At 57.9% G+C, this 20512-nt stretch overlaps 2 protein-coding genes across 2 annotated transcripts; both read right to left on the reverse strand.

The window, feature by feature from the left end:
* Positions 1-869: 869 nt before the first annotated feature.
* PCDH12 (protocadherin 12) lies at positions 870-11069 on the reverse strand. The gene is made up of 4 exons (XM_054643083.2): positions 8205-11069; positions 7685-7779; positions 6396-6583; positions 870-1662 (listed from the first exon to the last, which is right to left on the reverse strand). Exons 1-4 carry the CDS (start codon positions 11067-11069, stop codon positions 1298-1300), a joined length of 3513 nt encoding a protein of 1170 aa, XP_054499058.2. The 3' UTR covers positions 870-1297.
* A 7169-nt stretch (positions 11070-18238) lies between these two features.
* On the reverse strand, positions 18239-19398 carry SMIM33 (small integral membrane protein 33). The gene is made up of 2 exons (XM_077186612.1): positions 19320-19398; positions 18239-18877 (listed from the first exon to the last, which is right to left on the reverse strand). The coding sequence occupies exon 2, from the start codon at positions 18859-18861 to the stop codon at positions 18478-18480; it is 384 nt and encodes a 127-aa protein (XP_077042727.1). The 5' UTR covers positions 18862-18877; positions 19320-19398; the 3' UTR covers positions 18239-18477.
* Positions 19399-20512: the final 1114 nt, after the last annotated feature.

Here is a 20512-nt window from a genome sequence, read left to right on the forward strand (position 1 = left end):
CTATTGTTCTTGTCATTTAGCCCCAAGAGCAACAGAAAGAGGTAACTTTCTCATTTGCTCTGCTTTAAATGGTCTGTGTGATTGTGTGGTGCTGCGGCTCGGGTGTGTACACACACAGCTGAAGCTGGGAATGTCACCTCCAGGTACATGGAAAAGCACAGGGGTAGGGTACCTGAGATGGTCCAGGAGAGCCCAGAAGCCCTTACCTGCCATGCCCACACTGCTGCACGAGCCCATGGGTCAGCACCACCCTTCCCTTCTCCAGGAGTGCAGAGACAAACACCTGTGTGCTTCTTCCTTTGTCACCAATACCTTGGTTTCCCCACCCATGCTATTATCCCAAAACTGTCTTACAGCTCCCAGACTGACAGATCAAAGTGAAAACCCATAAAAAGGGTGAAGCTTGTGACTGAATATTTCAAAACAGTGTTTTCACACTTCCTTTTTCCCAGGTTACCTTTGGCAGACTCCAGCCATCTGGTGTCTGCTTTTGGATAAGGACTGTGCTCCAAAATCCAATGGCCTCAAAGGAGAGAACAGAATAGAATGGAATCATTAAGGCTGGAAAAGACCTCTGAGAACATCAAGTCCAACCTGTGATTGATCCTCACCTTGTCACCCAGCTCAGAGCACTGAGTGCCACATCCAGTCCTTATGGAGAAGGAAGTGGTGGGCCTTGGAGCAGCCATAGGAGAGATGCCAGTGCTGATTTTGGGGGCTTTTAAAAAATGCCAACTTCCCAGTGGCAGAACCACAGGAGCTGGAAGGACCTGTGGGAGACAACAGGCTCATCTCCCCTTCCCCAGCTGCCACTTCAGGCTTTCTGCACATATATTATGTCAGCTCCACTGCTGACAGAGAGGGTAGTGTTAGAAAAAAACAGTTTTATTTAAATAACTGAAACCCTGGAGCCCAGCTGCAGCAGTGTCCGTGACAGGTATTTTCACAGTCTCTGATCACATGGATGTATCTCACTGTGCTGTGGTTGTTCTCACAACCCCCTTGCCTGGGCCTGTCCTGGGAGGAAAGGCCCTCCTGCTGCTGGGTGGGATGGGAGGCTGGCAGAGCACTGGGAGAGCAGGGTGGGAGAGGAGGAAGGCAAGGACAGGCAGCTGGAGGGGAACTAAAGGTGAAATCAGTTGTGGAGAAATTCAGTGGGGCGAGACAAAGGAAGGAATACACCTGGAAGGAATACACCTGTCTGGGGCATGGGTCATACAGTGACCCTGCTGGGGCTGGGGATAGGGCTGGGCACCCCAAATCTGATTGTTCTCTCCCTGCCACAGCCACTGAGCTGCTACAGCCCTGGAGCAGCATCCCCCAGGCCCAGGCTGTGCCCGCGGGCTGAGAGCTGCCGCAGCAGCCCCGCGCCCGCCTCGCTGTGCACCTGCACCTTCTGGGACAGGATCATCTCAAACAGGGTGCTCATCTCCGACAGGAAGGTGCTGGCCAGCCTCGTCCCACTGCCACCAGGGTCAGCCCCAGCACCTTTGCCAAAGGTCTCAAAGGTCCTCGGTTTCTCCTGCCTTGCAGCTTCCTCATCCTCGGGGGAGCGCGGCGAGTCGGGGCAGAAGACGTTGTCCTTGTAGCTGCTGGTGAGGGGCAGGGACAGCCGGGCCACCCACTCTGGGTCTGCAGCTGTCAGCCTCTTGAGAGCCAGCTCTGGGGAGGGACAGCACAGCAGAGAACAGCAGGGGAGATAGATTGATAAAAATATTGATAAATGAAAATATCTAAAATCAGCTGAGAGACATGACTGAAAACAGATCACCAGTGACACTATGCAAACCAGCAGCTTAAAAAAGCCACAATAGAACTGGTTTGAACTACTGGGGGTTTTGTTTTGTTTTGTTTTTAATATAATAGCCATTAGAATCACTGTGCATTCTCATTTGTTGCAGTCTCAATTGGCACTTCACTAAATTGTTAGCAAAGCCTGAGAGAGGGAGGGTTCAGGACTGGCTGAAGGGGAGCAGACAATGCAAAGCTTTCCAGGGGGAAGTGTTGGACACAAAGATAGTGGACTTCCCTTCAGGGTCACTCCAGGGTGGGAATTTGCTGCTAAGGAGGCAGATTGAGACCGAAAAGAAATAGGTTACTGTGAAAACAATAACACCAGAATGAAATTCTGGATTATAAAATGCACAGCTGGATGGCTGGAGACTGGGACTGAACAATTGAGCTCTAAAGTAGTTGTTCCTCGATTGGAAACAGCTGAGGAGCAGGGGGCGCCTGGGCTGGGGGCTGGGGCAGGCTCGTTAGTGCAGCAGTAATTTGATTGTGGCCCGCAATGGGCAACTGGAATCATACAGAGGACTCAGAGTATTCCCTGCTGACAGGGAGGCACAGCCAGGGTGGATTGTTATGGGTCTGATTAGGGGAATTACACACAAATCTGATTATCCATCTGTGGGAGAGGGAGCTGAAACCACACCAGCAGGGAAAACTCTGGAGATGAAACCAGGAGTGATCCAGGCTAACACAATGGAGACCCCAAGAGCTGGGGGTTGCTGCTCCTAAGGAAGCAAGTGCTCTCCAGGGATCTGACTGCAACCTGTCATTAGTCTGAGGAGATATGCGCCAGCAGAGGAAATCTTTATGCTTAAAATAGTGTTGGCAAGAGAAGAAGTGATTATAGATGTCCATGAATAAACATCTCCTGGAAAATAAAGGAAGGACCCCATAGCAGGGAGAGCCTGGAATAGCTTCCTCGTCAGACAGCAGGAAGGGGAATAGGGATTCTTGTTTTTTGAGGTAGCTGGTAAACAAGAGGCCGTGCTGTGGTGCACAGAGGCTGCATTCCAGCCCCTCATTGTTCCTTCCCAAAGCACATCCCAGAACCTCAGGGGAGTTCAGAGCAACCAGCCAGTTTAGGAAAGGGGTTGGGAGCCCCAAAACCTCACTGGTAACAAAACTCAGCAGTCCCAAGGTGGCAAGGGCTGGTGTCACTGTGGTAATAATAATTGTGTGGCTCTGACTAAAAAGTGGCATCTGAAAAGGAGGGTCCCCATTCCAATGCTCTTATCCTGCTAATTCCAGGGGGTGGTCAATACCCTGCCATAGCTGGGACCTGGGATCTGCAGTCAGTGACTGAGACAAGGCTCCTCCCCCAGCCAGCCAAGCAATTGCTCCTTTTTCTCTGGAAAACAACTGCCCTGACATGGGCTGGGGGAGTGAGCTGGGACTCCAGCCTGGTAAGGAGAGAAGGGCAGGTACATCCCTTAGATTTTTGTTTCAGCTGGAGCCCCAAAATTCTTTTGTGTTGCTTCACATCCAGGGCTTCTTTCTGCAATCTCAGTATTTGAGTTGCAGTGATTGTTCCTTGAGACATCACCCAAGTGTGCTGCAGGTTTTGCTGTAAAATATGCAGTTTTCTCCTCCCCAGTCTGCAAGAAGCCACCTCATTCCCTGAATATTTGGCTGCCTCAGCTCTGGAGCAGGGTACAACTGGTCTGCTCTCTGCAGGGAGAGCTGGGCTGACGGTCCCATGGCCATGAAAACCTCATAATTAGGTATGTTTAATTTGACCAATAACTCTTTACTGCCTTGTTTTAATGGTGTTTGGGGAGCAGGGGTTGTTTTTATCATCCATAAAGTTCTATCTCTCATCTGCTGCTGGGAGTGCTGTGCTGGGCTGCTGGGGGATCAGAGCTAACAGACGGTGCTGCGAGTTCATCCCACAACATCAACAATCCCAGAGCTGCCCGGGATTGCAGTCCCCCGCTGGGAACAGCACAAAGGCCCAGCCAGCCTCAGCCAGCTGTTAGGATGCTCCTGAGCACCAGCAGTGCTTCCTTCCTCCCTCTCAGGATGCAAGTCCACAGCTCTGTTTGTGTCTGGGAGAGGAGGAAGGAGCCCGGCAGCTCTGGTGGCTGCGCTCGGCCGCCTCTGCGGGCAGCTCTGGGCTCCTGGGGCAGCTCTGGGCCCCTGAGGAAGGTGTGGCAGGTCTGGGCTCCTGAAGAAGGTTTGCAGGTCTGGAACAGATCAGCCTCTGGGCATGGCCAGCAGGAATCCACACAGCCTCAGGATTCCCTGCTGGCATGGAGCTGCCCAGGGAAGTGGTGGAATCATCACCCCGGGAATGGGGATGTGGCACTGGGGACATGGGTCACTGGTGGACATGGCAGTGCTGGGGAACAATGGTCTGGGAGGGCTTTTCCAGCCCTAATGATCCTATGGAATCCCAGGACTTTGGCCAAAAGGATGATTTTCCTGTCAGATCCAAGGATCATGGGAGATGGCACTTCATGGATCAGCCTCGCCACAGCTCTGATTTTCTATCCTTGCGTGGGCAGGACTGGATTCAGAGCTGCTGGGCAGCTCCCCCAGTCCCCTTTCTGGGAGCAGGGCATGTCAGTGCACCTGGGATGGAGCTGGGCTCCTCTTGGCTCCCTGCTCTTGGCTGCACGACCTCAGAATCCAAGGAAACTTTTAGGTCTCAGCCTTTCCTTTGTTTGCTCCTTACTGGAATAAAAGAGCAGGGAGGCAAAGGGGGAGAAGCAGCAGGTTCTGCCTCAAAGGAAGAGCACCAAAAATGCCCAGCTCTGGAATTCAAACCACCCCAGCAGCAAAGCTCAATGAGTTTCTCTTCTGTGGAGGAGCACAGAGGCTCCACAATGAAATTTCTGCTACAGGACATGAGTCAGCCCAACTCTTTCAAATTGAAATGCCAAGAGAGGAGATTTTTAGAACAAATCAATAAAAGGAACATGTAGAAAATGTCAGGCCCAGATGGTATTCACCCCGGAGTGCCAGAGGAACTCAGTTATGAAATTGCCTGGTTTATTAGCTGCTGTTCATTAACTACTGCTTCAAATGAATGCAGGATCAGAGGGAGGGGAGGTGGAAATGGTGACAGGAGTTTTTAAGTACGTGAAGGTGAACCCAGCCCAGGCAGATTCAGAGAAATCCTTCTGTGCAAGGCTCAGCAGAGAGAGCCATGGAGCTGCTGCTCCCAGAGGAACCACCTGACATTGTCACATGGGGAATTGTGTTCTGGAAATTTGGAAGGGCTGCATGGAGAGTCCTGGATGACTTTGGACAAGGGTCTGGAGTGCCAGGACAAGGGAATGGCTTCCCAAAGCCAGAGGGCAGTGCTGGATGGGATGCTGGGTGGGAATTGTTCCCTGGGAGGGTGGGCATGCCCTGGCACAGGGTGCCCAGAGCAGCTTTGGCTGCCCCTGGATCCCTGGCAGTGCCTAAGGTCAGGCTGGACACTGGGGCTGGGAGCACCTGGGACAGTGGGAGGTGTCCCTGCCATGGCAGGGGGCGGGATGAGAGGAGTTTAAAGGTCCCTTCCAACCCAAACTGTTCCAGAATTCAATTCTGTGAAGGCAGAGGTCACCTGAGCTGATGGAACAGCACCAGCCAGGCTTGCAGAGGATCTGAGCTGTGCCTGAATTTACAGCCAGGTTCTGTAGGGACTAATATGTGTTAAAAGCTGGGAAGTGAGGGTAGGAATAATTAATCTTCCTCACCAAGGGAGGTCATTAGCAGAGTCCCAGAGTATCTGCTCAACACAGTGATAAATGATATGGCAAGGGGACAATGTTGGTGTTGACTCCACTAAAACACCCAAAAGCAGAGGGTTGCTGAAGGACCTGATAATGCTGACTGCCATGAGCAAAATGTGGCTGGTGAATTTCTGTGTCCCCAGCTGTCAGATAATTGTCACAGGGAACAACAACCTGTCATGTGTTGATGGCTCTCCCTCCACGCAGAGGAGAGATTTGGGAGCCACAACAAACAGGGCTCAGCGTGGAGCTTGGGCAGGACAGGAATGAGGAACACACCAGAAATCCTCCTTGTACCCCCAGTGGATCCTAAACACTGCACAACAATTCTGGTCACACATCTCAAAAAAGATAAAATTAGCAGCAGGTTGGTCACAAGAGATGAGGAGGAAGGAGGACCCAGTGGGGCTCTGAGGGTAGATAACATCTTGAGGGGTTTAACAAGGACAAGTGTCCACCTTTTTCACTCTGCATGGACCAGGAGACCACGAAGGGAGGGCTCAGGCCAGCGTGGGAAGCAGCTCACCAGCTGCAATGTGCAACTGGACCTCACCCCTCAGCAATGACAGAGGCCAAGCTCACACATCACTAAACCCTAAACCTCAGCAGACACGTCCATGGGAGGGAAGAGCAGCCATAAACACATGGAAAGATCCAATGTGAAGCTCAGCAAATCCCTTGGCTGCTACCAAAAGCCTGGGATGGTCCAGACATGCTGCCCCAAGCACTGCTCCTGCCAGAGCCACTCTGGGAGGTGCGACGTGCCCTGGCTGCTGCAGGCCAGCAGGACCTCCTGGATGGGGTCAGTGTGGGTTACCTGAGGAGATCCCACTGCTGCAGCCCCCCCAGCCCCAGCCTGTCCCAGCAGCGAGGTCACCTCACCTGCCTGTGGCTCCAGGAGGGTCTCCAGCTCCTCTCCCACGAGCTGCTGCACGGAGAGCTCGAAGGCGCTGTCGCAGTCGCGGTCCCCGGCCTCGCTCTCGCCGTGCCCGCTGTCCTTGGTGCTCAGGCAGTCCATGTCCAGCCCTGTGTCCAGCCCCGTGTCCAGCCCCGTGTCCAGCCCTGCAGCCCTGCCAGAGGTCACAACACCTAGGTCACTTCAGCCCCAATGAGCCCTTGGAAGGGTCTCTATCTCCCCAAAATGCCCCAGAGAGGGGCTCCAGGCACCCTCCCCGTGCACCACCCACAGAACCAAAGACATTTCGAGTGCCCATCAGTTAATGAGGTTTGGGGGGTTGCTCCACATTGCTTGCCTGAAAGGGTTTTTATCTTTCTGCAGCAAGATCAGAGAACCACAGAAGGGTTGGAAGGGACCTTAAAGCCCATCTCATTCCACCCCCTGCCATGGCAGGGACACCCTCTATAATCCCAGGTTGCTCCAAGCCCCACCCAACCTCGTCTGGAACATTTCCAGGGATCTAGGGGCATATCCTGAGCAAACAGGGACTTGCTGGCTCCTCCCCATTAATTCAGAGGAGCTTCCCCCTTGCAGGACCAGGTGAGGAGCACCCCAGATACCCTGAAGCTGCTCTCCCTCCCTCTCCATCCTCTGCAGCTGCAGGTGAGAAAGGTGGAGAAAGCTGTGTCTGCCTATGGCCTGGCCAGGTGGGGACAGAGGGACGTGGCAAGGCAATGATGAAGACTCAGCATCCTCAGGAGTGTGCACCCAGAGCACACAGCATAATTTAATGTTTGGGGATATCTTTAGCACATAGCTGGGATATCTCAGTGCCTCCAGCCCTGCTGCAGTTCCTCACTCATCTGCCCCCTGGCACAGGGTCAGGTGTCCCAAACTCATGTTGACAGGCACTAAGTGTCCAGAGCCTTGAGAACATTCATCCTTGTGCTGCTGCCTCCAGAGCTGGGCCCCTCTGTGCTCCTGAGCACCCAGAACCATCGGAGTTCTTGGCAAGGGATGGCCCATGTCCATGGAAGAGCTTCGGTGAGTATGGAGGGACCTGACAAAGGTACCCCAGGAAGGAGGCAAAGAGCAGCTGGACACCACTGGGAGCCAGGACCAGAGGAGCACAACCTGTCGTTTAAGGGAGAACCTCCAAACTCAGGAGATGAGGCTTTTCTTTGTGTGTCTCTGCCCCCGGAGGTTTTGGCTTGGTGGGGCTGGGGCAGGGGAAGGGGGCGTGGGGAAAGGAAATGCTGGGAGCCAGCCTTACCTGCTGCCGTTCTTGGCCGTGTACTTGTTTCCCCTGTAGTTTGTTTTGGGCTGGAACTGGCCCTGGTGCAGCAGGGAGAGCAGCTGGGAGATTTGCTGCAAGGCAGGAAAAGCCTGTTGAGCCCCGGGCTGGCCACTCAAGCTGCTTCCTGCCAGGACGTCCCTCCGAATCCCCCGGCCTTTTTATAGCGTTTCCTCCTCCCGCAGATGGCTCAGCATCCCCACACCGGGGGAAAAACAAGCGCTGGGCAGCCCACCTGGGCCCGAGCTTCCCCTGCAGCCCTCCTGCTGCTCCTGTCCCTGGGATTGTCCCCTTGTCACACCCTGTGACAGCCCCACTCCCGCCTGTCCTGCTGGGGTGACCCTGCTGGGTGGGGGGGTGTTCATCCTACCCAGGCCTGGGGAAGAGACCAAGCAAAGACCCTCAGGCTGCACATTCCCACCTCGCCAGGGTGGGCACGGCCCAGGCAAGGAAGGGCTGGAGGTGCCCACACTCCGGGAGCGCCCGGAGCGGCTCCTACCTGCACTGGGGGCGACTCCATGGCGAACTCCCCGGTCGGGCTCTGCTCCGCCAGGGCCACCAGCGACAGCCGGACCAGGCTCCTGAGGATCTGCTGGTGCGGCTGGGGCTGCCCGGGTCCCCCCGCACCCACGGGCTGCTCGGCTGGCACTCGGGGCTCTCCCATGGGTGGCTTCACCAAGCTCTTGCCGTGCGGCGGCGCCTCCGCGGGGGCCGCAGCCTCCCTCACGGCTTGCTTGGCTCTGTGGGGCGGGCAGGGCCGGCGCTGCAGGACGGGCAGCTCCAAGGTGCCCTGCTGCTCCTCCGAGCCCTTTTGTGTCCTCTGATTCCTCAGGGTCCTGTAGAGAGTGGGGGTGAGGTGCAGGGGAGCCTGCGGGGACCCCCCGGCCGCAGGGGTGGCTGTGTCGGGCTGCTCCTCCTGGCAGGCCCGGGGGGGCTCGGGCTCCCGGGGGCGGCCCCGGAGCAGCGGCACCAGGTGGATGTCGGCCTTCTGGATCTGCCTGTGCGGCTTCTTGAGCTGCTGCTGCCTGCGGGCGTCCTCTGCCTCCCGGCAGTTGTAGGCCATGCCGTCCTTCTTGTCCTTCTTGCGCAGGGACAGGGTCAGCGCCAGCAGCAGCAGGCAGCCGCCCAGCAGAGCGGCCAGGCAGATGAGCAGCAGCACGGAGAGGCTGGGCCAGCCGGGATCCCGCGCTGACATCTTGGAGAAGGCCCCGTGCCGCCGGAACAGCAAGCGGAGCCGGGCCAGGGTGTGCAGGGGGGTGTCCCCCTGGTCACTCACCCGCACCAGCAGCTCCCGCTGGCTGCCGGCCAGGCTGCTGGCATTGCTGGCATTGAGGGACACCTGCCCCAGGAGCGGGTCCAGGATGAAGAGCCCGGCATCATCCCCACCCACCAGATCATACCGGAGAGCCCCGTTGGTGCCGGAGTCCACATCCCTAGCTACGATGGTGAAGAGGAAAGGGTTGGCAGGGCACGACATGAGTGTGGAATTGGTCACTGCCGCAGCCCCCTGGGTGCTCCCATTCCCAGGGACCACCCAGCAGCAGCCGGTGTCCACATTGACCAGGACAGAGAGCATGGCCACCCCTCCCACCAGCGCTGGCGTGGTGATGATGGGTGCGTTGTCGTTCCGGTCAAGCACAGCCAGCCTGATGGAGATGTTGGATGCCAGCTTGGGATGCCCTCCATCCTCCGCTGTCACCAGGAACTCCAGGCTCCTCATCTGCTCATAATCAAAAGCTTGGAGGGCAAAAATGTCTCCAGTGATGGGGTCGACTGAGATCAACCCCAAAGCAGAGGGGTCCAGGATCCTGTAGGTGACTTTCCCGTTGGAGCCCAGGTCAGGGTCAGTGGCACGGACAGTGAGCAGGAAGGCAGGTGCTTCACCGTTCTCAGCAACAGCAGCCTCGTAGGCAGCCTTCTCAAAGGCTGGGGCATTGTCATTGACGTCGCTGATGCAGATGGTGAGGTGTTTCAGCACGGCCAGGGACAGGTCCCCCATGTCCCGCACCACCAGCGTCAGGTTGTACTCGGCACGCCGCTCGCGGTCCAGCGAGGCGTTGGTCAGCAGCGCAAAGCTGTGGCTGTTGGTCCTCTTCAGCCTGAAGTGCTCGTAGCCCTGGCTGAGGGAGCAGAGCACTTGCCCGTTACTTCCCGAGTCAGGGTCACTGGCTGTCACCAGGGCCACAAAGCTGTCCTTGGGAAGGGCCTCGGACAGCACGGGCTCCCGTGCGGCCCAGGTGACGTGGACATCGGGAGCGTTGTCGTTGACATCCAGGACCTTGACCAAGACCTTGCAGTGTGCCGGGATGGGGTTGGCGCCCAGGTCCCGCGCCTGCACGTCCAGCTCATAGGCATGGGTCTCCTCGTAGTCCAGAGGGAGCCTCAGGAGGATGCTGCCCGTGTGAGCATCAATGCTGAAGGTGCTCAGCACCTCAGGGGGTGCGTGCCTGCTCAGGCTGTACTCAATCTCCCCGTTGGGACCCTGGTCAGGGTCAGTGGCCGTGACCGTCACAAGGAGGGTCCCGGGCTGGGCATCCTCCCGAACCTCCACCGTCAGGGAGCTCTCTGCAAACACAGGGCTGTTGTCATTGGAGTCGAGGACAATGACTTTAATCAAAGCAGTACCTGATTTTGGTGGCTCCCCGTGATCAGTGGCCGTCAGCACAAGGTCAAAGGAGGAGTGCAGCTCTCGGTCCACCTCCTTAACCACGACGAGCTCCGCGTGCCTTGTCCCATCGGAGCTGGAGACGACCTCCAGAGCAAAGTGCTCGCTGGGGGAGAGGGCATAGGAACAGCGGGCGTTGGGCCCAGCGTCAGCATCCAGAGCTCGATCCAGCGGGATCCGTGTCCGTAGGGATGCGCTCTCCGAGATCTCCAGCTCCAGCTTGGGCATGGGGAACCGTGGTGCATTGTCGTTGACGTCCATCACCTGCACCTCCACGTGGATCAGGGCCGGGTTCTGGGCGGCCAGCACGTCGAAGGACACCCAGCAGGGATCACTGTGGCGGCACAGCTGCTCCCTGTCCACCCGCCCGGCCGTGCTGAGCACCCCATCCCCGCTGCCCACATGCAGCGGGAACCTCCCGGGGGTCTCCATCAGCTGGAAGGTCTCGGCCGCCTCGCCGCTCTCGCCGCCCTCAAAGTGCTCAGCCAGGCTCCCTATGACAGTTCCCGGGGGCACCTCCTCCAGCACCCGGTACTGCACCGTGAACGTGGCCACCTCCTGGGCATCGGCGCTCAGGAACAGGTACCACCACCAGAGCGCCGGCAGCCGCAGCGCCGAGCGGCTCAGCCCCAGCACGCTGCTGGCAGAGCCCCCGCGGCCCCGCCGCGCTGCCATGGGCTGTCCCGCCGGCCACCGCATCCCCGGAGAGTCCTCAGGGCCACCGCAGGGCCTCGGCATCCTCTCCCATCTCCGAGGGCCGTGGGCTCCAGCCAGAGCTTGGAAAGGAGGGGAAAGCACAAGCAGGGCTGGTGGTTGTTCCCCGCGCTGCCATCACCGGGGCTCCCCGGGCCGGGACAGCCCGGAGCGGAGGGACCGTCCCCGGAGCAGCCACCGGCCGGCTGGCCGGGCTGGGGATGGAGCGGCAGACATCCTATGGAAACCCCACCTACAGGAAAAGGGAGGACCGGGCTGGTACAATGCCGGGGCGGGGTGGGGGCTCGTGGGGCGGCACGGGCCCGGCAGCGAGAAGGTGTGGAAGTGCCCTCCGATCCCAGCCTGGGGGCACCGTCACCTGCAGAGCACAGTGCCCAGAAGGTGGGATTCCTGCAGGCCCTGACCCACCACAAACCTCTTGTGCTTCCGGAAGAGGTGATGGACTCCTGCTTCTTCATTGACCCAAAGCCTTGTTCTCCACACTTCTACATCTCAGACTTTGACATTTTCTCATTTTGTCTAAATCCAAGTGCAATCCCTGCTCCTTGCTCTGCCTTTGGAGGGCGATGAGCCCAAGTCACCTTTCCCAGTACAAAGGTGATGATGTCACCAGTTCCAGCTGGACACACCAAAATGAGCTGATGAATCAGCAGGAGCATGGCCACACCAAACACAGCCGGGAGGGCATGAGGGAAGGAGGGAGGTGCTGGCAGACACAGCCTGTGTCCATTCAGTCCTCTCCCTGTCCCTGCATCCGGCTGTCCTGGCTGCTCCCTCTCTTGGCACGTGCTCCATCCCAGCTTGGCTCAGCACTGATTTCCCTGGCGTCACTCCTGCACCATCAAATCCCTTCTTGGCCTTATTTCAGCACCTCACCCTGAGCCCCTACCTTCAGGCTGCCCAGTTGTTGCACTGGTATCACCACATCTGGCCAGCTGTGCACACACAGGTAGCACAGCCTGAAGGTGTTCCACATATTCTTCCTGAGCCTGCAGAGCCCCCAGACCCCAGGCTGGGTTTGCTTTGGTCTCAAGGCAATAGAAGAAGGCATTCAGGACAGGGAAGGTCGTGTGGAACTTTCCTTGGCTGTTCTGGAGCATCCTCAAGGTGTAGTTGGAGCCCCACCAGCCACATCATCTTTGTGTCTCCACACCTTCCAGGCATCCTCCAGCAGCCTTTGGTGTCCTGTGCCCACCTCGCCCTCTCCTCTTGCTTTTCCAGCCTTGATGGGCACCCCTGTCCCCCCCAGCCTATTCCCATCCCTCCCAGCTCCCCTCACCACTCTGGATTCCCCAGGTGAGGCTCCACTGTCATCACTTTTCTTTGCCGTGGTGAATTCTGGTGCCCCAAAGAGCAGCAAAGCCAAAGCCACCCCAGTGCCAGGAGCTGTGCCCTCAGCACAGCGGGAGGAAGGGACGGTGCTGCGGGGGGTGGCCGGAGCCCGGTGCTATTCCTGGGCTCGGCCCCAGCTCCAGGTGACCTTTGCCAAGTCATTTCCCTGCTTTGTGCTCGCGCTTCCTCCTGCGCAGCCCGGGGCTCTCCCGGAGGGATGATCCCGCCTGCTCCCGCCCTCGCCCGCTGCCCGCGGAGCTCGGGCTAGAGAAGCGGATGTCTCACAGCCCGTGCCCGATTTTGGGAGGGGAGGTGGGAAAGCTGCTTCCTTCTGCTGGGACTGTTATCCCTCCACCTCGCGGTTTTTAATGTCTTTCCTTTTCAGGGATGGAGCAGAACAGAAGAACCACGCTGGAACATCACAAGGGAAAGGAAATAAATATGACACCCCAGGACTGTGAGAGTTCCCCGAGGAGCCCTGCCTGGAGTTTCCTTCCCCCATCACCTCCCAGAACCAGTCACTCCCCCCAGTGCCCGAGTTTAACCCATCACTGCCACCACAGGAGGTGAATTCCCCCCGACTCCAGCACCCACCTGCCAGACCCCACTTGCTGCCATGCCCCCCCCCTCAGCTGGGAAGATTCCAAACCTCCAAACCACTCATTTTTCTCCCCAAAGACAGGCACCAGGTGGAATTTTGAGTACCAGTTTGTTCAGGGAAAGGCTGGGAGGAGAAGTTACTGTCACCAGGCTTTGAGCCCCCTGAGCACTGTCCCCAGCCTGGCCGTACAGATCCCAGCACTGGTGACAGGTCTGGCCTGCCCAGGAGGAGCTGGAGGAGCTCCTGCATGAATTATTGATGATTCTTCAGGAATAAACCCCTACAGACCAGGCCTGTGACCCTCAGCTAGCAGAACATTCCCAGCTGGCAGGAGGATGCTGCAAAAGCATGGCTGAGCTGCAAATCAGTGCTGTGGAGGGAGATGGACAGAAAGCTGCAAGAAAATAGGAAAGAAAAACGGGGTCGAGCTGAGACTTGCCAGAAGCACAGGCAGGGAAATGAGATCTGGTGCTAAAAACAAAACGTGTCTCCTCCTGTTTCCTGTTCACACCCCAGCAGGCTCCCGACGTGCTTCAGGACCTCCGTGGCCACTGTGGTGGCTACAAACACAAAAATCCTCCTCTAAGGTTTAGACTGCACCTGAACCCTTTCATTTAAAGCTCAGGAAGAGCCTCAGCTACACTGAATTCTTACAGCACTTCGTGCATTCACTGTGTGCAATGCTTCCTTCAGCTCCTGCCCGAGGCTGTCCGTGCCCAGAGCAGCTGGAAATGCCATTTTCAGGAGTGCCAACCTGGCTCTCTGCAGCTCAGCTGCTCTCCAGGCTCCAGAGCAGGGCACGGGCACACCCTGAGCTCCCAGGGGTGCAGAGCTGTGCTGGAGGCACCACTCTCCCTGTCCATCACCTGGCAGAGAGCAGCACCACCAGGTTATTTCAAGCTCCACTGCGCAGCTGGAGATCTTCAAACTTTGTCATTTTGGGCTGACACGGTGCTAGCCTGGGACCAGGAGCTGTGCCATAACACAGCAGGGAGCAGAGGGCAGCTCGAAATGAGAGTGAAGAGGCTTTTTCACATCTAATAATTTTCTCTGATGAAGACAGGCTGAGAGCTGTGGATGTTCGCCTGGACAAGTGGAGGCTCCAGGCAGACTTTGAAGCCCCTTCCAATGCCCAAGGCCTCCAGAGTTCCAGGAGGGTTTGGGCACCTCTCCCAGGGATGCCCAGGGTAGGATTGTTGGGGTGTCTGTGCAGGGCCAGGAGCTGGACAGGATGATCCTTGTGGGCCCCTTCCAACTATGGATATTCCGTGACTCTGTGAATTTTCAGCCCTTCAAAGACAGCCTTTGCTCCTCTAGAAGTGTCACTCCCTTTTCAGTGGGCCAGCAATCCCTCCCTGAGCATGAGGTGTGTGAGGAGCAGCTGCACAAGGGAGCCCAGAACCTCCCCCGTCCCCAGCTGCCTGCAGGGACCTGCGAGGCTCCTGGGGGCCCTTTCTCAGGAGGAAGGACGTGATTCCCCCTCTCACTCCAGGTACGGAGCTCTGCAAGAGCTTCCCTCGGGGTGGCCCGGCTCTCCTTGAGCTCATCTCTGTACAATCAGCCGGTGACTGACACCGGCTGCAGGTGACTGACACTGGCTGAAGATGACACCGGCTGCAGGTGACACCGGCTGAAGATGACACCGGCTGCAGGTGACACCGGCTGCAGGTGACCTCCCCGTGCCACCCGCTCCAGCCTGGGCAGGGCTGCTCATCCTCCCCGTCCATCACCAACCACCCGGGGGTCCTTGCGGGCTCCTGCAGCGCTGCCTGCCCGGGGCTCCCGGTGCCTGCCGAGGCCGGGGCGGGCCGGGAAGGCGCAGCCCCGGCGGTGCCTGCGCTGTGCAGTTGGATCGCTCCACCACGAGAGCCCACTGCTGCTCCGCGCTGGGCTCCGCCGCTGTCCCCGCCTGTCCCCGGCGCCGCCCGAGGGGCTGGGGGTGCTGAGCCCCCCAAACTCTCCCCACAGCGGGGCTGCGATCACCCTTCCCCCGATGGTCCTGGGGGGCTCCGCCGCCCCCAGCCCTGCAGGGAGCCTTGGGCGATGCTGCAGCTGCCTCCCCTCCATCCTCAGCAGGAGCTCTGGGTGCCTCCCTGTTTGGCACGGGTTTCGGGTGTTTCCCTCCGTTTCACAAAATTTTAGGGTGTTTCCCCCGGTTTTGCACAATTTAGGGTGTTTCCCTCGCTTTCACACGATTTTAGGGCGCTTCCCTGGGTTTTACACGGTTTTAGGCAACGCTGCAGTATCACAGCAGAGTCTCCCCCAAGCCCTGCTGTACCCCCACTAAATCCTCCTTTGGGGGGATTATAGAGGTGCCTCCCCTCCTGCAGGGCAACACCTTAATTAGGGGGGAAATAAAAGGGGGTGCGGGCGATCCCTGGTGAGGACAGAGTTAATTACGGATGTAGCAACTCCTGAAAGCTTCCCCAGGCAAAAACCTGGTTTTGAGCAAAGCAGCTCCTGCCTGCTGGGCTCCAGGAGCTGCCCTGCACAGAGGGGACAATAAGGAGAGTTATTGTTGCTCCATGCTCATAAAAGAATTATTATTAAGGAGGGGAAGAAAGTTGTAAGTGAAGTAAATTGGGCCAGGCTGGGTGTTTGAATAGACAGGAATAATGTTATGGTAATGTCATGCACGGCTCTGCTGCTCCAGGACCCTGACGTGTTTTATAAAGCCCAGTGCTACAAAAAGAAATTCTGTGAGCAGAGAGAGGGAGAGCTGGCCAAAGAGAAATGAGGAGAAGCTGTAAAAATGATGTTTTATTGTGTGGGAGAAAGCAATGAGTTGAGATCTAACCCTTGATGTCCTTCTGGAGGAGAAGGCTGGCAGCATATTGTCGCTCGCTTGTATGATTTAATTTGCTATTCTAAGTCTTACAATAATTTCTTTCCTGTGCTCCAAAAGCTTGTATCTAAATTTCTGTTTGCAAATGAAACACATGGAAGAGCTCCCCAAGGCTGGGACTTCAGAGCTGGATCTTCCCAGAGTGCAGGGGGCTGCTGACAGGACAGGGCAGGGGGCACCCAGCAGCACCACCTTCCACGGCCACTTTGATTTGATTTTCGTTTGACAACCCAAAACACCTGAACACCAGCCCGGGGTGGGCTCCCTGTGCTGCACAGGGTAAGTGATGGATCTGGGCTGTGACATCAATCAGACCTTTACGAGTCCCCAGCGGCTGCAAATCAATAAGTGCCAGCAATAATTACCCATTTTGTCTTTCTCTTTATTAATATTTAGACGTTTTTAATCTTTTCTCTCTAAACATGACATTTCCCTGCTGTGGGTGTCCTTCAGAGGGAGCTGTCAGGAAAGCTCCTGTTCCTCTAATTACAGGCTTTGTGCTGGATGGAGCTGCTCCCTGAGCAGGAATGAGACAGCCACCAAAGCTGGGGACGACGCTGCTGCCTCAGCCTGGGCAGGTGACAGTGCCTGATGTCCCCAGGAGGAGGGTGCAGCCTCTCTGGGTGTCACAGTGCAGATCTTGTGATGGTCACAAGGGGTCATCTTGTGATGGTCTCCAGCTCTTGGTGGGGGTGACCACAACCCACAGATGTCATTTAAAGAGATCATGGAATGGTTTTGGTTGGAAAGGACCTTTAATCCCATCCAGTGCCACCCCCTGCCATGCCAGGGACACCTCCCACTGTCCCAGGCTGCTCCAAGCCCTGTCCAGCCTGGCCTTGGGCACTGCCAGGGATCCAGGGGCAGCCACAGCTGCTCTGGGCACCCTGTGCCAGGGCTCCCCACCCTTACAGAGGATTTCTTAATTAGGAGAAGTCCCTAGAGGTGATCATCTCCTCAGGGGTGATGTTAGGGATGTAGCCATTGCAAACAAAGCCCTCTTTTGACATGGAAAGGGGAGCAGGACTCCACGATTTTCAATGGAAATGACAGCCCTTATCTCCTCTAACACGGGTGTGAGAGAGCTGATAATACCCTATCAGCCCTGGAAAACAAATGGGAACAAATTCGAAACAGAAAACAACCCTCCCGAAAAGTAATATAAATTATGTTTTTTGTGGAGACAAAAAGTTTCCAGCAAGTCAGCTTTAAAGCAAAAGAAGGGCTGGAAATAAGTGAGAGGAGGGATCCTGGAGCATCCAACAGTTGGGAATACCTCCAGCTCCTGGAGGAACAGGTAAAGCCCATCTCTTGTCCAGCTGTGCCCACAGGGATCTGTGCCAGGGATCTGAGGGCAGACACAGACCTGGCTTTTCCAGCGTGGGAGGTGAAGCTCTATCCTGACTTCTGGGGCTGTCCAGCAGAATAAATCCTCAGAGGGATCTCAGAGGCTGCTCCCTCCCCAGGCACTGCAGACACCACAGGAGGAGAAACTGGGACTGCAGAGATCCCAGTGCCTCCAGCAGCAGAGACCCCAGGGCTGAACAGGGACCGTGCTCTGACAGCCCCAGGAGCCTGCAGGACTCTGGTTTCACCTCTCCTGATCCCTCTGTGCCACCTCAACGAGGTTCTCCCCAGGGTGACAGAGCCACCTCAGCATCATCCCACTGAGGGTGACAGTGCCAACCCCACCACTGCTCCCTCCTTGGGACAGCACTCAGGGATGGGGACAGGGAGATGACCACAGTGAGGGTGACCACAGTGGGGGTGACCTCAGGTCTCCCCATCCCTTTGCACAGAGATGCTGCAGGCTCTGCCCAGAGTCATTGTGAGCTTTCCCTCTGGTGCCAGCACCTCCAGATGTTCAGCCAGCTGTGATGTGCCATTATCACCTCTTGCCTCTGCTGTGTCACTGCTCTTCTCTCACCCACGTCCACTGGGGGCAGGACACGTGTCCCCTGTCACTGGCTCCACCCAACACGGAATCAGGAGCTGCATCCTCTGCCCTCCTCTCCCCTGGCTGTTTGCCCGAGGGGCTGGGGGGGCTGGCAGGGGCAGGACCGTGTTCCAGCCCCCCCAGTGTGGGAAAAGGGGCTGTGGCATGAGGCAAAGAGCAGCTGGAAGCTCCTCTGTGCCATATAAACAGTGTAATGAGGACACCATGAGTGTGGAAATATCTTTCACTGGAAAACAATTCCAGATGATGCAACTTCCAGCTACTGCCAGGGGACTGAGCACAGCCCCAGAGTTCCCCAGCTGGGGCAAGGACCCAGGCAGCTCTACTGGCCACTCCCAGGCAGTGTGGGACAGGTAAAACCAGGGCAGGTAAAACCAGAAAAGATGCTAAAGCTGTCCCACACAGGCTGAGCCAGCCCCAGAGTCCAGGCTGGGACCCAGCTCCTGCCTGGGGACAGTGACACCCCTGAGCTGGACTTCTGGGGGCTGGAGATGGGTCTTGAACCTCCTGGCTGATCATTCCTGGGCCAGACACGGGTCTGGGGAGGTGCAGCCTCTGTGAGTGGGCAGCGGCGAGTCCTGGGGTACCCGAACATCCCACCCCAGCTTTTCCAGTGGGACACGTCCCTCGAGCCCTGCCAGGGTGGCCCTGGGCCGTGTCACAGGTAGGTGATCTCGATGACATTGGGCTCAGCACTCCCGAGGGGAAGGTGGTGGCTGCAGGAGCAGTGGCAGGTCACTCCAGCCGAGCCCATCTTGCCGTGGGGATCCAGGCACCTCCAGTGGGTGAGGAGCACGCTGTCCATGTGCTGGGCCATGGGCTCGTGGTGCAGCGTGACCTGCACCGTGCGCAGCTGGGGGCCGTAGTGCACCAGCAGCACGATGAACACGGCCAGCAGCACGAAGAGCACCACGATCACCGAGATCACCGGCAGCGCGTCTGATTTCTTGGTCACACTCCTGACGATGGACACGGGGGTGAAGGCGGCCCCGTCCTGGGGCTCGGGCTGTCTCAGCTGGCTGCCGGCCACCGAGGCGTTCATGGCTCAGCGGGGTGACCTGCCACGGGGACAGGGCGGTGACCACCGAGCCCAGCCCGTCCCTGTCCTCATCTCCTGCCCTCGAGCCCGCAGCTCCTGCTGCACGTGCAGCTGCCAGGGAATGGGACGATCCCATGAGTGTCCCCTCCCTCGGGCTCACAGCACAGGTTTTGGTGAAGTCTGGGGCTCGCAGGATGAAGCAATCCCCACATCCCCCTGTCCTGGGCGCCTTTGGACACCACACCTGGCTCTTGTGGGGAGCCCTCTGCCCGCCCCTCTCCGCCCCCAGCCCCACGGTGCTGATCCGGGACCAAACCCCACGGGGACCTCCCGGGGGACCCAACCCTGTCAGTCGCCCCCTGCCAGAGACAAGATCCCCTGGAGCCAGCACGGGTGGGAGCAGGGGGCAATGGGGAAGGAAGGAAAGAAGGAAGGAGAGCCCTGCCAGCCCCCCGGGGTACCTGGGCGTCCCTGCTGCCTGGGGATCATCATCTCCGGCGGCGGGGCTGGGAATGCTGCCGGCGGGGCGGGCAGGAGGAGCTGCGGGCTGGTTCTCGGGGAAGGTGCAGCCGGACTCACCTCGGAAGTTGCCACGTCACGGCCCGGCCCCGCCGCCGCCGGGACTCCCCGGGGCACTCGGGGAGCGCCCGCTCATCCCGCGGGCAGCGCTGCCCCGGCCCCGCCGCTGCCACATCAGCGCTGCGACCCTCCTGTCCCCGCGGCGGGACAAGGGCCCTTTGTCTGGGGACAAGCACCCTCCCTTCCCCCTTCGGCTGCAGGAAACCTCCCTGCTGCCACCGGCGGGGCGTGAAAATTGAATGAGGTGAAGGAATGGGTGTAAAAAATCCCCTTGGGCATGCGAGCTGTTTGCACAGCCCGGCACACCCACGCTGTGCTCCGGGCTGGAAGGGCCCTGTCCCCAGGGATGGCACAGCCCCGGGGATGATGGTCCCTGCCGGGGGTCCCACTGCTGCAGAATTTGCCCATTTGCCAGCACGGCTCTGGGGTGAGTCCATGGGAAGCTCTGGATGCTTTGGGCCTCCAGTTCAATTGTTGAACTCACTGATTTTGGAGGCTTTTCCAACCTAAAGGATTGTGTGAGCTGCTGGGGGTCACAGGCAGGAGCCAGAGCCAGGTCAGGGCTGGCACATCCCTCCCCTCACACATGTCCCCACTCTGCACACAGGTACATCCCCTGGCCCAGGGGTGCTGTGTCACAGCCTCTGCCCTAGCAGTGACCTTGAGCACATCACAGAGCAGAAAATACGGATCCCTCGGAGTTTCAGCCATTACAAAACGCATCTTCCCATCCTTCCACCCCAAAACACCACTGCTCTTACCTGCAGGCTCTCAGCAGACAGGCTGGGGTGAATATTTGGGTTCTGTCCTTCCTGCACGTGGGGAGGACACGGTGGGAAATGCCTTTTCCCATCCAGCCAAGCGCCCAGAAGAGATTCAACTGCGTGTGAGCTTCTGGGTATTTGCACTCATTTCAGGATTCAGTAAAACCTTAATCTACAGCATAATCTCTGAGCATCACATCTGTGCAAGGGACAAAAGGATGGGGGGGCTGCTGGCAGGGGGTTTGTCCCAGCCAGGCTGCTGTGGAGGCCTCCAGCCTTGGGCCTGCTGGTTTTCCTGAGGGGTTGGAGGG

The sequence above is a fragment of the Agelaius phoeniceus genome, chromosome 15 (assembly GCF_051311805.1).
Source record: "Agelaius phoeniceus isolate bAgePho1 chromosome 15, bAgePho1.hap1, whole genome shotgun sequence".
NCBI classification, from domain to species: domain Eukaryota; kingdom Metazoa; phylum Chordata; class Aves; order Passeriformes; family Icteridae; genus Agelaius; species Agelaius phoeniceus.